General features: G+C 31.2%; 1 protein-coding gene across 2 annotated transcripts in view; it reads left to right on the plus strand.

Annotated features, from left to right (window-relative positions):
* The window catches only part of LOC126893302 (monocarboxylate transporter 13), a 265737-nt gene that overhangs the window by 201214 nt on the left and 48273 nt on the right, over positions 1-16250 (plus strand). For both annotated transcript variants that reach the window (XM_050663332.1, XM_050663331.1), the window contains exon 2: positions 958-1197. In XM_050663332.1, the coding sequence (XP_050519289.1) occupies positions 958-1197 (240 nt within the window). The remainder of the gene's footprint in view (positions 1-957; positions 1198-16250) is intronic.

The following is a 16250-nucleotide window of genomic DNA, read 5'->3' on the forward strand; positions in this document are numbered from 1 at the left end:
TCCGCCGACGCAGGTTGTGCCTCGCTTAGGTTCAATTTGCGCCGGGCCTTAAAGCTTAATAAATACATAATACTAGTTTAGTAAAAAGGTAAAGTGTTTCTGATTGTAAATAATTGACATTTTATCAATTCGTTTAAAATTATTCCATATTTCAATCGATTTCAGAAAAACATTAGGTACAAATAATTTTTCCTAATAGGCGCATTTACATTTTAGTAATTAAGTAAACCATAGTTACTTAAGTAAAAGTTATAATTTATGAAAAATTTCGGCCCTTAATTATAAATCCTTAATTAATTCAGATAATAGCAAAAATGTCACATTATTAAAGTTAAAGCAAGAAATAACTATTTTGCAGGTACGTACCTACCGATGTCAACAACCCCAAAAATCACACCTCAAATAGTAAATAAACAAGGGATATTAGGTTAAATTTTCACAGTCACAAATAAGCTCTTCTACATGTTGCCAGCTCATTTAAATTGATGAAAATTAAAATTCACTTATATGGAGAACAATGTAATTTTTTTTTGGAAAGGGTTAACTTAAAAAAAAAGTTACAGGACTTTTTTATTCTAAATTGTGTATTATATTCATACCTTAAAGGAACGCACTATTTTCGGGGACACCCTGTATTTTACGACCAAGCAGGGCGGACTGCGAAGGGTTAATTTTTTTACGAAAATGACAAATTGCAGATTGCAAATTTATTTATAATGTTATCAAATAATAAGAATAGTATAATGTATACTTCCATAAACATATATGTAAAACAATATTTGTCCTTCTAGCTGTTACATTTTTTTGCCGTCAGTATAATAAAAATATATTTTTTTCTAAAAACATCGGTAACAGCAATGGCGCTGTTTCTGTAGTTTACTTTATCTATTCTCAAGTAGTGACGAACAATATTAGCACCTAGTTGTACAATGTAACCAAAGTTTCTATTCATTTCAGGTGTAGTCTTACTAGAACACAAAAAGAATGAACCAAAAATGGACAAATGGAAACTGGTACCACCTGACGGCGGATGGGGTTGGTTGGTACTATTCGGAGCGACCATGGTTAACATATTGGTGCCAGGAACTATTAAATCATTTGGAGTCCTTTTCGTGGAGTTTCTCGAAGCGTTCGATTCCACTCCTGCAGAAGGGATGTGGATTCCAGCACTATGTTACTTTTTGTATAGTTCGTTAGGTAAGCTTGGTTTTTTATTGTTTATATAAAGGATACCATTCAGTTTTTATTAAGAATGCTAGAGATGTATTTATACCAGTCTATTTGTGAAAAAATCATTGATTTCACGTCACAATCTTATACAGAGATTTGAAGGTTCTATGTAGAACGTGTATGAGAGGTAGCTGAAAATCTGGGAAGACGTACAGCTAATTTTGCTTTGTTTTTTTATTAAACAATCGTAAATAGTGAAAAAAATAATTTTTGCATCTAAAACGTTTCTTATACATTTTAGAGAAAATGGTCCAAATAATGGTGTGAATCATAAAAACTTCTTTAATATCGAAAGTTTCAAAATTCAAATACATAAACAATTGACAGAGTTAATTGCAAAAAACCCGTATTTTTGCAGTAATATGAGTTATCTTCTTCTTCTTTATCATAATCCTTAGTGCCCTTCAGGGTGTCGGATGTAGGTTTCCGCCTCTTATCCATTTCTTGACTGTAACTCCAATGACTCCGTATCTGTTTACTATCAAAATGTGAGAGGTCTTAATACCAAAGTCGACATCTTCTCTACTAACGTTAGTGACTGTGAGTGCAATGTGATCGTTAGAGTTCGGATTCAAAAGCATAAACAAACGCAGAAACAGCGCTTAAAAAGTATAACAATTTTACGAAAGCATTTTATTATACAAAAAAGAATGAAAATAAGCATATAAATTTTGACAAACCATTTTTTTTAAGAAAAAATAAATATATACCTAATTGTCTCTAGGCTTAGCTTAAGAACTAGTCAAGACCTATTATAAATTTAACAAAAAAGAAAAAAAAAGAATATGAATCGTCCGGGATTTGAACCCGCGATCTCGCGATCTCTGGTCCAATGCTCTACCAACCAGGCTATCAAGGCGCCTGTTATTGACGTTTCGGATATACATAATTACACATCACGGTGACAAGTGAAATATAAAAATATATATTTTATTATTTTTCGCCCAAGGAAGACAAATTCAAAGACAAAAATTATAATAAATAATACATTTACTAAAAAACACTAATATATTATTTTAATGGCTTATTTGCGCTGATACATAATTTGAAAGATTAGCAACGAACTCCATTCTGTCTGTCTGGGCATGCGCCAGGCAATTATAAAATTTCACCCTCGATCGTAAAGATGTATAACTTCAATAAAATAGAATAAACAAAAAATAGATAACTGAATCAAAAATGCTTTAACCTAATTTTTATCGACACGCTTTAGATGAAGGAAAATAATATCATTTTTTTTTAAGCATGAAATAACTAATTACTCATTTAAATGTTCCATCGTAAAGTTTCGTCACCTATCACTCAAAACATTGTATATCTAAAAGCTTCTTTCAACGTCCACACTGGTTATCGGTGCATACTTATACTTTGCATTACTGCCGGATTCATATTTATATCTTCAACGTGTTCTCAATTTAAAACTGAAAATATTTTCTTCATCTTTTGAAATCCTTCGTTTTTTGTTAATACATCTTTGAATTTTGTTAATACTATCTGACCAATTTTTCCAGGGATACCTTTCATCTTTTTTTTCAAAACTGTTTATTTTTTGGATCGACTCAACTAATGACATTTGCTGTTTCTCCAAATATTTTATTGTTTCACTCACAGAACAAAAGTTGCTTTTCATAAAAGCAAGATTGTTTTGTAATTCTGTTTCATCTAAAACATCCTGACAATAGTTTATCGATTTGATAGCAGTCTCTTTTTTAAGTTCCAATACGAAGCTTTTAAAATTTTCGAAATATTCGGCTAGTATAAAGCTGCATCTAATCATCTACCCCACCGAGTTAACACTGGTTTCGGTGGTAATGGAGTGTTAGGGTATCTGTCTCTAAAAAGTTGCACCCTTAAAGAGCTTTAATGAAGTTTTTTTTCCATTTTTTATAAACTCATTAACAAGTGGAAATTTGTATAGTCTCAGCAACGCGATTCAGGCCGTGTGCCAGACAAGTACAGTGAATTAGATTTGGACAAAACACTTTAACATTTGATGCTGTTTTGATCATATATGGTGCAGCGTTGAAAAGCATTAATACTATTTTGTTGGTGGGCACAGCCTCGGAAAGATAAAAATTTGTTAAAGCGTCATTTACGAATCTTGGAACTGTATTGTAATTCATTGCTTCTAGTTCTTTTGAGCACACTAAATAACCCTTCGTCAAGATTTCTTCGTGAAGTACGCCTATGATTAAATTAGCGACGTATCTTCCATAAATATACGTAGTCTCGTCCACAGCAAACCAGATGTAATTGTTTCCCATTAGTGTTTTTCTGGTTTTATTGTAAATGCAATTAACATATTTTTTCGCAGAGTACTTTCATCCAGCACATGTCTTCGATAGTAGGTACTTTTCCAAAAATTATTTAAAACTTTCATTTTGCAATTTATTTAATGGGAGATCAGAGTCCACAATTGCAATACATAGATCAAAATTAGATTTCTGCTGTTCGCAAATGAAAAAAATTGTAATAGTATATAAAAGAGCATCAAATAAGCACAAAAATTCAAAAAATGTATAATAATTTAAAAAAAGCAAAAAAAGCATCAAAAAGGGCTGTCAAAATGACTTATTTTTGCATGTTTCGTTCATATTTAAAAAGAAAATAGTCCTGCTTGTATTGTTTACCATAAGCCTTATGCTTAGAAATCCGGACTCTAGTGATCGTGCTTAGTGAAACTTGGCTTAAAATCAGATGTGAACTCCAGTGAATTTTTTCCTTCTAACTACGATGTCTATCGTAATGATCGTCAACTAGATCAGTTAGGACTTACATCTGGTGGTGGTGGAGTTTTAATTGCAGTTGATAGTACAATAGAATCGGATGTTGTAGATACATCCCACTTTCATATTTTTCCTATGATTGACTGTTTAGTTTGTAAATGTTTTGTTCCTTTTAGCATATTTTATATATGTAGCTGTCGTTTACATACCCCCATCTATTTCGTTAGAATTTTTTCAAAATTTCCTTGAATCGTTTGAAAATTTAAATGTTTTAAACTCTGAACAAGTTATTATTGTAGGCGATTTTAATTGTCCAACATTTATTGATAATGATATGGGTGATAACAAAACTAGTTCACTAATGAATATGCTAGCTTTTTTAAATATGAAGCAGTCTAATGATATTTTAAATGGTAATTTTAGATTATTAGATTTAGTCATTAGTAATATAAACTGTACGGTAACTAGGGATTTTATACCTTTGGTGAATGAAGATATTTCGGCGGGTGTAATTTCCTCACCAAAATAATCTTTTACCTGCGTTTGGAAGGGTATGCCATAATCCCACAGGTATTTTCCTCACCAAAATCGAAGTGATTATTTCAGGTAGATTTTACAAAAAGGCATTCAAGGGAATTATTTATCTACCTGCTCTAAGATTACAGTAGGTACCTATAATAATTAATGAGTTAATAATTATGGTATTTTATTTTTAGTCACAATTGCAATTTTGGCATATTTAATATGCAATGGCATATTTAATAGACAGTAATCGCGATAAACCTTTACTGCTATTTGAAAATTTTATTTTTTATTAAGTGAAAGTTTTATAAAGTGAAAATTTAAAAAGTGAAGAAGTGTACTGGAGTTGTAATAAAACAATTTGTAGTGCGAAATTGTTTACTATTGGTGCAAATTTTACAATTTCTAGAAGTAGCCTACAACATAATCATGTACCAGATCATCAGTAGATAGATCGGAAAATTAATTCTAACTCTTGTAAACGTTAAGCCGAAGAGAATATTACTGAAAAACCAGCAAAAATTATACGCCAAGAGCTTGCAGCTAATTTGCCTGAAACAATTCTACGATTAATATAAGAAAAAATATACGTTAATAATAAATATACGTTAAATATATACGTTAAATATGCGTTATAAATTACATAAGACAAAATATATAATTATCGACAAAAAAGATGCCTGGTCGACTTCCTTCCAATATTGATAAGGTTCAATAAGTGGAAAAATATTCTCTCTATAAACTGTGTCAAAAGTAAGATAATAGTGAAACAAATGTAAGACTTTTAGCGACATTGAATTGTATATGTTATATAGATGGCACATTTTCTTCTGTACCAGATATTATTTGCAATCATTCACTATTCACGGGCTAATTAATGGGCATTGTATTTCTTTATTATACTGTTTACTGCCAAACAAAAAAAAAACATAAACTTACAAGAATCTTTTTTATTTGTTAAAATCAGAAATTCTTAAAGCTCTCAAAATTAAGTTTAATCCTAGTAAAATTTTTATAGATTTTGAAAAAGCTATACATAATGAAATCATTCAAATATGTCCGAACACTGAAATACATGGTTGTAGATTTCACCTACTGCAAGCTTCTAGTATGTGGTATAGAAAAATTCTGTCTTTTGATTTAACATCAGAATCAGAATATACGAATGATTGTGAACTAGGCAAGTGGATCAAACATACATTTGGCCTTACATATATAAAACCAGAAGACGTATCAGATTGTCTTGTGTTTGATTTAATGTCATGCAAACCAGAAAATTTTAGATAGATATGTTGATTATTTAGTTGAAACATATATAGACGAAAATGCCATATTCTCCCCATATTTATGGGCAGAGGCAAATTCTTCTGTTATTCGTACCACGAATGCTTGCGAATCTTTTCATTCGCATTTTAATTCATCTTTTTATAATACGCATCCATCCATATACATTTTCTTAGAAAAAATTAAAGAATTTCAGGTAGATACGTATGTTAAAATTCAAAGTTTGCATATTGCAAAACAAATCAAAGATAAAAAAGTTAAACTAAAATTGAAAAATGTAGAAAATTTATTAATAAGATATCAGTCAAATCTAATGACTAGACTGGATTTTGTAAAGTGTGTCTCTTATTATAGTAAATATTAAATAATAATTTATAGGGGAGTCAATATACAATATGTCCCTGTAGGTTGGAATCATATAAAACTTTTTTATTATTAATTTTACGAAAAAAAGTTATTTTTCATAAAAAGTTCTGCATGGTCTAAAACCTAAGATTCAATCATCAGATATTTTCTTAATAACAATTTTCGATATTTTCAAATACTAAGGTACTTTACCCTTGAGCGAAATTCATATTTTTAAATACAAAGGTACAAATATTTGATATTTGATGCATTTTAGATTCTGTATTCTGTACGATGCAGAGCATTTTATGAAGAATAACTTTTTTTCGTAAAATTTATAATAAAGAAGTTTTCCATAGGTTCCAAGTTGCGCAGACATACTGTATAAGAGCGCAAAAAATTTTTTTTGAACATTTAATATTGTTTAAGCTTGTTATTAAATGTATTTTAGGTAAGTTGTACAGAAAAAATTTTGATGACTTTGTGTAAACATTTTTTTAACTGATAATTTTCGGATTTTGTATTACATTTTTTACCTTTCTTAATTTTCTCAAAAAGAAGTTGTTTATTACATTTTTGAAGTAAAATAATTTAGTGCACTTTAAAGACTATATCTTAAGCTTTAAAAAACACCTATAAAATTGTAATATATCCGTTTAATTGAGTACGGAGCACACTAGTTAGCTAGCGAGTTCAAAAATCCCTTTTAATATAATACAGTTTAAAAATAATAGTTTTCGATCCGAAAACTGTATACATACTGGTTCGCTTCAATGGTTAAGCAGGCTTTTACAGGCAATGGTTGTACGCTCAAGTAATGAACTGTTTTCCTTTTTCACTAAGTAATCAGCAAATCTAACTAAAGTCTATAGCAAAACATTCACGTACGTCTAATGGATCTAGGAAAATCCAACTTTTTGAATTTTTCTACACCATGATTGTCCGAGATGAAATCTACATCATTTTATTTTCGCAGAGAGAAACACTTCACTTACGGCTGCATTGATCTCTTTTTCGAAATCGGAATACACAATCTTGGGATTAAAAAGGTTTAATTTTTGACACAATTTAAGGCAATCACATATGAATTTGTTAACTTATTTGAAAGCAAAAGAATAACGGCACAAAGTGTCCATTATTGAGTCCATGAATTGTAAATAGTTAAGTAAAAAATTTTGTGCAGTATTTAAAAGTTCCATCAACCTAAATAATTGCTTCTAATTTACTTAAAAACGTTAAGTTGATTTTTTTTTTGAGTAAAACATCGTTTAGTAAGATATTTAATAAGTAAGTTGTTTAGTAAGATTTTAGAGTCCTATAGGTAAAATTGTATTAGTTACACATTTTTAAACCATTTTTGATTATAATTCATATACATCTCACTTTCCGCCCACACCGTACGTTTGCCCATATTTTTTCTGTTTATTTCAACTTAAGATAGCTTTAATATTCTTCTTTCGTTTCCAATTTGTAAAATTTAGTTTGATCAATTAGTTAAGAAATTATAATAAATTAAAAAAAAACCAATAGAATCCTTTATAAAAGGTATTTTGTAAGCACACATCATCAGTGCTTATCTAAAATGATTGGTCAACCAATCGAAAACTAGTTCTGTGATGTAGACTTTTTAGGGATTTTTAAATATATACCTTTTATAAAGGATTTTATTCGTTTTTTGTATTATATGGTATACAGCCTACAGGAAAGCTTTTTCCTTGTGGATTTTTATAATAAATTAATTCAAACGCGCGCAGCGTTGAACGCTTCTATAAAGTGCGCCAATGTTTGTGAGAAGGGTGACTTGAGCGTTCTAAATAAAAAAAATTATAGAAGCTGTAGATTTAATATTAGACACATCTTTGTATTCGGTTCTTTACGTAGAATTTTTAAGTCAGTTTTTTTCTAAAATTTACAATTTTCGTCGGCATTTAAAAAAACAATTAATTTCGCAGTTCATTTGTTTAATAAAAAGTGAAGCACCCACTTTTGGAGTACCTACTACTTTTTGATATGTTGTTTATTTAACATTTCTTAATGAAATTATAAAAAGTTCTATCTTATTTGATTTTTTCCATAAGCAAAAACTTATACGTTTATTATAAACTATTATACGTTTTGCCTATTATATTATAAACTATTATTATAATGTAAGGAAATTAACGACTTTATATTCGGATTTCGGATTCTTTCATAATAAATATTCTTAAATTACATCTACCTTTTTATTTTATTACCTGAGTGAGTTGGTGAGGAAAATACCTGCCGGATTAATATGAACCTTTAAATTTGGTGAGGAAAATACCTGTCGGATTATATGTTTTTAATGGTTGGTGAGGAATTTACCTCCGCCCAAGATATTTATCATCCATCTCTGTCAATTGAATTAAAGGATATTATTAAAAAACGAAATAATTTTAACTCAAATATTAAGAACAAAACATATAACTTTATAAAAGCGAACTATCTTGACCTTTATAATAATTTTATGTATACAAATTGGAACTTTTTAGACCACTGTCTCACAGTTGATGAAGGGGTGGGAAATTTTTACAACAAATTTTATGAAATTCTTGACACACATGTTCCAGTCTATAAAAATTATAAACACCGATATCCAGTTTTGTATACGGGGGAAATTATTAAACTCATAAAAGAAAAATTCAAGCTACATAAAACTTTTAAAAGAACAAATAATATTGTTTACTATCATGAATTTAGTAGATATAGATTAGAAATCAAACAAAAGTGCAAGGAAGCATGCAGTTTATATTTACAAAATATACAGATTAAGTTGACACAAGATCCAAAATATTTTTGGTCTTTTGTTAATCATAAAAACAATACTTCTAGAATTCCAGGAAATATGTTTTATAATAATGAATCATTTGATAACTCTCAAGCAATAGTCAATGCCTTTATAGTACATTTTTTAAAAGTGTTTATTCTTTACCAGATGTTAATGATGAGTCTAATTTAAATTTTGACCCGGGTACCTGGTTGGATATTAGTTGTGAACCAATAATAGAGATGTATCAAGTAAAACTAGTTTGATTTTATTCAACAAACTTGACTTGACTTGAAAACCAAACTTTTTTTGTAAAAAAAGTTTGACTTGACTTGATTTCAATATCTTTAGGTTTGACTTGAAATCAAACTTCTTCAAACAGTTTGAAGTTTGAATATCATATTGCGCAACGTACCAACGTAGAGGGTACCTACTGACTTTTGTTTTGACTTATTTGGATAGGTCTGAATCTGTACTCTGCTACTCCTCAAATTAGTTTGTACTTCATATTAAGAAGTATGTGCTTGGCTTGTTTATTACGTTCGTTTTGAAATGTGTGCTTTGTGAAATAATATCTTCTCTTCTTCTTCTTTTTATATAGACATTACTCTGTCTGTTTTTCAATGTGCCTCCAGTAAGTTGTCATTCCATCTTTTTCGTGGTCTTGCCACTGATCGTCTTCCTATTGGGGAACCGTCTCTCGCCGTCCTTATTACTCTATTTGTTGTCATTCGGCTTATGTAGTCGTTCCATTCTACTCTTCTGCTTTTCGCCCAGTTATTAATGTTGTCCACCTTGCATATCCTTCGTATATCTGCACTTCTAGCTCTATCCCACAGCGTCTTACCATCGATTTTTTGCAATGTTTTCATCTCTGCTGTTTCTAGCATTCTTTTTGTCCTTTCTGTATCAGGTCGTGTTTCTGCCGCGTATGTCATTATTGGTCTGGTGACTGTTTTGTAAATTCTGCCTTTCACTTCTTTTCCGATGTTTTTATTTCTCCATATTGTTTCATTCAGGCAACCTGCGGCTCTGTTTGCTTTATTCACCTGATCTTCCACTTCTGTTTCGAACTTTCCGTAGCTGCATAGTGTGATGCCTAGATATTTAAACTCCATGACTTGTTCTATTATTTGACCCTCCAGCTCTAATTTACACCTTATTAGATCTGCTGTTATAACCATGCATTTAGTCTTTTTTGGGGAAATTAACATGTTAAATTTTCTAGCGGTTATATTAAATTCGTGCAGCATACGTTGTAAATCATCTTCACTTTGAGAGATTAGTATTGCGTCGTCTGCATAGCAGATTATTATTTTAAGTTGTTTTTCTCCCATTTGGTATCCTTTTTTTGTTCTTACTTTTAATAATATCTGAACCTGAATATTTTTCGGCTCAGAACAAGAACCAGATCAAATTGAGTCTGATTTTGAAGACATCTCTTCTCTTCCACTGCAAAAATTAAGAGAAAAAATCTGTAGTTGAAGTAGAATTAATTACGAAAAATAAATATACTGATTTATTTGATATTGCGGCAGGTGATTTCAAAACAATGAAAATTGAAAAGTACATACTTGTATTATGTAAAAATAAAGAACAGTGTTATAAAATGACAATAAGTGAACTAATTCTTTAAGACGACATTGCAAAGTCGCAAAAAAATCAATAAACCTAGTCTATCAAAAATATAATATTTTGTTGTTCCTTCATAAATTTTTGTTAAAAAAGGGGCCGTTCAAGTATCGTACTAACACAATTTTACAACCTCTTTATCCCATCTGTACCTTTTCATCTTTTGTTGTGAAGAACGGTCCAGCTATTTATTGCCAACATGTGTTACTGTGCTTGATCTTAATTTTAAGATTTTTTCACTTGAATACTATTGTCCTATTGTAACATGAGCGGAGCGTGAGGGGGCAGTATATACAATCCAGGGGTTCTATGTAAAATATAAACGAAAGTTGAAAAGTTGGGCGATTGTGATTCCGTAGTTTTTTTTATTTAAGTTAAAAAACAATGTTATGTAACGCGCTGTTCGCAGCTCGACAACCCTTTTTGGGTCCTGGCTTGTTCTAGGATTTTCCGCCATTCTGTTCTGTTCCTTGCTTTGTTCTTCCAATTGGTAATCTCAAGTGTTTTCAGGTATTGTTCCATGTATCTAAGTTTGGTTCTTCCCTTTGACTTTCTCCCTACTGGTGTTTGCCTCATTGTATGTTTTGGTGTTTCGGTCTCCAACATCCGTTTAACATGGCCCATCCAGCGCAGACGTCCGATCTTTAAGGATGTTATGACCTCGGGTTCGTTGTATGTTGCGTATAGTTCAAAATTATCTGCGCCATAGGTCATTTTCTTTCGCCCCCTTATAATCGCTTTTCGACAGTGTCCATGTCTCTGATCCATATATAAGGGCCGGTTTTATCAGGGTTTTGTATATTTTGCATTTGGCTTTTCTCGTGATGTTGTTAGATCTTAGATGTTTAATTAGTCCATTTACTAACTTGCGTTACCCTACCCCAACTTGCGTTACGTAATACTTTAAAGCTTCCAAAGTAGATTAAATTACACTTGGTATGATAAAAAAAAACTATCCAACGAATTCTTTGTTTTAATCTAGTGACACTCTAATATAAAAAAGTTATATTGATAAAACGAAACTTACCAACAAGCAATTCTAAACATACATACAGAAATCATTTTCAAAAAATTTACCCTATTTGATTATAATCGCTTCCTGTATCAAGATACTTTTAAGTGGTACTCATTGTAATATTAATTTTCTTATCTTAATTAGCTACTAACATGTCAATCTCGACAAAAAAGTATATCTACTAAATAAATTATTTTTCAAACTCTTTCAAACTAGTTTGACAAACAGTTTGAATTTTCAAACCTGTACGATTGACCAGTTTGGCTTGACTTGAACTATTTGTCAGAAGGATTGACTTGAGTTTGACTTGAAATTAAGTCAAACTCAAGTCAAGTTCAAACATTCAAGTCAAACTTGTGCAACTCTAACCAATAACGGAAAAGGAGATTTTGGAAGCTGGAAAAAGATTAAAGAACAAATTTACGTCAGGTCCAGATACAATCCCATCATTTCTTTTTAAAGATTGTCTGCGGGTTTTAATAAAACCACTACAAACAGTTTTCAACTTAATTTTAAAAACGTCAACATTTCCGGATGCTTGGAAAATAGCTAAGGTCTGTCCTATTCACAAATCAGATAGCCGTAATATCGTGAATAATTATAGACCAATCTCTATTTTGTATAATGCTGCTAAAATCTTGGAAACCATTTTGTACAATCGTATATAAATATGTATCTGCTAGGAATCTTATATCTACAGATCAGCATGGATTGCCTAAACCTGTTGTCCGATTTAAGTGATTTTTTTAATATGTTATACCCTATTCTTTAACAATATCGCTGTAATAGTATTGTTGCTAAACAGATAAATTGTCATTATATACGGGGTGTATCAATTAAACTGTGTTTCTTCTCAAAGTTTACCACACCCTGTGGCATATTCTAGCATATATAAAATACTGAAATTAAAACCCAAATATAGCCTCAGGTTTTCTTAACATTCTGTTTTTTGATTCATTCGCTTATGTTGGATAATAAAAAATTTAGCTACTTTAACAACTAGCCATGTTCTTAATCAATACAGGGTGTTTGTAAATAAGTGCGACAAATTTTAAGGGGTAATTCTGCAAGAAAAAAAATGACCGTTTGCTTTATAAATATATGTCCACAAATGCTTCGTTTCCGAGATACCGGATGTTGGATTTTTTCTTACAAGCTGACGATTTATTTATTACTCTAAAAACCGGTTGAGATATGCAAATGAAATTTGGTAGGTTTTAAGAGGTAGGTAGTTATTGCGCATTTTTTGACATACAATTAAGAATTTTAAATTCACCATTGAGGTGCATACGGGTAATATTACTCTTCATATTACCCGTACGCACGCCAATGGAGCATATAAAATTCTTAATTGCATGTCAAAAAATGCGCAATAACTGTCTCTTAAAACTTACCAAATTTCATTTGCATATCACAACCAGTTTTAGAAAAATAAATAAATCGTCAGTTTGTAAGAAAAAATTTAACATCCCGTATCTCGGAAACGAAGCATTCACGGACATATATGTTTATAAAGAAACGGTCATTACTTTTCATGCAGAATTGCATCTTAAAATTTATCGCTCTTATTTAGAAATACCCTATATTGACGAAGAACATGAATAGTTGTTAAAGTACCTAACTTTTTTATTGTCCAGCATAAGCGAATGAATCAAAAAACAAAATGTTAAGAAAACATGACGCTATAGTTGGGTTTTAATTTTAGTATTTTATAAATGCTAGAATATTCCACAGGGTGTGGTGAACTTTGAGAAAAAAACACAATTTGATTGGTACACCCAGTATACAATGACAATTTACCTGTCTAGCAACAATATTATTACAGCGATATTGTTAAAGAATAAGGCTATAACATATTAAAAAATCACTTAAATCGGATAGCAGACTTAGGAAATTCGAGACTTCAAAAATGACCCATTTTGTGGGGTGCCCGTTTTTCGTGCCGGTCCATGTAGTTTATCAAGTTATGTAATTTGTTTATCCCGAAGAGCGATTATTTAAACAACTGTACTTGCCTAAACAGTCACTCTAGAGGTATTTTGTAAATCGCAATAGATTCCTTGAAGTCTCATTTTTAAGATGAATTAAAACAACTTCAATAATTTACTTAACTTGTTATTAAATAACAGTTTGAAAAGGGCCGACTTTTTAGCTTATAAACATTTATAATACCTTTGTCATTTTTCATGTCACACGCTTGTAATTAGGCTCATTGAAAAGCTAGTGAAAAAACACACTTTCCAAAAAAAAATAGAACCTTGTATGACCAATCGGAAACAAGATAGTATATTTTTGTTACAATTTATTTCCATTGTTTATTAACATTAATAATAATAGATCGCAGTTTGGGTTTCGGAAAGCACTTAGAACTAGAGAGGCAGTTTTCGCTCTCCAGATACTAATATTTATGCTTTGTGGATTTTAGAAACGCATTTGACAATGTCAATCATGAACAAATAATAGACATTCTGAGAAAGACAGTTATTGACGACAAGGATATTCGGATTGTGGCAAACCTTTACTGGGGTCAAACCGCAAGAGCAAACATTGGCAACTAACTTACTAAAAGTGTGGAGATCAAAAGAGGTGTCCGACAGGGGTGTATTTTATTCCCACTCTTATTTAATATTTATTCCTAGGAAATATTTAAAAAAAATGTATGGAAATTGCAAATGAGGACATAAAAATAAACGGTGAATTAACCAACAATATAAGATATGCCGATGACACGGTGATCCTTGCCAGTAACATAGATATAGATGAATTACAACAGGCAATGGACAGGGTTAATTCAGTTAGTGATGAATACCGCCTGAGCCTCAATTTCAATAAGACAAAATGGATGCTTACAAGCAAAAAGCAACAACCTGCTCGACCAGGCACGTAGCCAAGGGAGGGGTCCATGGGGTCCGGACCCCTCCCAAAACTACCTTGGCTTTTGTACCAAGCAGCAAGTTTATGCCTAAGTTATTATTAACATTTTTGAAAAAGTGAACGTAATTATTATTATTTTTTACTAGGATTATTTATGTTTTTATTCAGTGTACGGATCAACTTACAGTGGGTGATCATATTATTAGAGCCACCTCAGAAAATTTTACTTTTGTTTAATAATGGTATGTAAGTTTTTTCTTTATACAGTCCACGTTGCCTTTGAAACTTTAGAAATGGATGCTATGTTTCTGTTGGAGTGATTAGTATTAAATATTAAAGTTTTTATTTCTGCTATTTTCTTTGGTGAGATGTCTTTGGATTTCCCATGATGTTCTGGTACCACTAGTGTAACGAACGTGCAATTTTTACTAAATTCACAAAAAATAGTATAGGCCTGTCAGAATATCACTAGAGAGCAATGGAAACTCACAAAGTTTATTACAACTCTAAACACCAAGAATACAAAATAATAGGCACACGAGTTGCAAGCTAGGTTGGACAGCACTGAAAAACAATGGCATCTGAGTCACACATTGACACACAAGCGTGTTGCCACTATTGTCAGACTATTTATTGCACTTTCATAAAGTGTAACAAGACAGCTAAATGGAAACAAAACCATTAATATATGATACAGCTCAATTATATACCCTTCCTCTAAAACATTGAATTTTACTAGGTGGCTCTAATAATATGATCACCCACTGTACATCTAATTTAAAAATCAGATTTAGCAAAAACGAAAATATTTTATCAGCATTTCAAATTCTTTTACCTGCATTTGCCTCTACAAAAAAAAGCAAAATTGCTAGAAAATTTGGCTGCCTATTACTCCCGCGACACTTCTCTTGGAGCAATAAAAGCTGAATATGTATATGTTATGGTGTAACTGTAATACAATATCATCTTTGGAACCAAACACCGAAGTTCTCCACGTAATGAAACATTGTAATGAAGATTTGTTCTCTAAACATTTACAAATTCCTTACAATTTTGGCAACTATACCTGTTACAACGGCCAGTGTAGAACCTTCGTTCTCAACAATGAAGCGAGTAAAAACTTAACCCAAAAACAAGATGGGAAACGAAAGACTCAGTTTATTGGCTCTTTGTTTCGTTCATTGGAACGCCGAAAGCCAAATAAATAGATATCAAATCATCATCACAGATGTCATAGAGAGAATAGCATAGCTGAGGTGGAATTGGGCGGGTCATGTAGCCAGAATGGAGAACGGTGGTGGACCCAAAAAATTACAGTGTGGAGACCACGAACGGACAGAAGAAGTAGAGGTAGACCATCTACACGATGGACAGACAACGTCAAAAGGGTTGCTGAGAATTGGTTGCTGAAAACACAAGATCGACAGAACTGAAAGAAATTAGGGGAGGCCTATGTTCAACTTTGAATGCAAAAGGCTGGATGATGATGATGATATATCAAATAACCCAAAATTATTGAGTAGACAGCTGAATAGAAGACCAGGTGTACTCTTTCTACGGAATTCTATATTTCGTTACTAATCACTAACATCATCAGATAAGCTAAAATGATATTAAAGATACAATGGTGAAATTAGTTATTAAAACAACTTACTGTACTAGGGTGAGATTGTCGTCATATAGATGTTATATCTTAGTAAAGTAGTAAACAATTTTGCAATTTTTAAAATCTGAAATTAGTTTTTTCAAATTTTGCATATGAATCTAAAATTTATTCTGAATATTTTTTTCAATACCTTACCGTCTAACCTAACAAAAAATTTGAGTTGTATTTGGA

This window comes from Diabrotica virgifera, chromosome 10, assembly GCF_917563875.1.
Source record: "Diabrotica virgifera virgifera chromosome 10, PGI_DIABVI_V3a".
NCBI lineage: Eukaryota > Metazoa > Arthropoda > Insecta > Coleoptera > Chrysomelidae > Diabrotica > Diabrotica virgifera.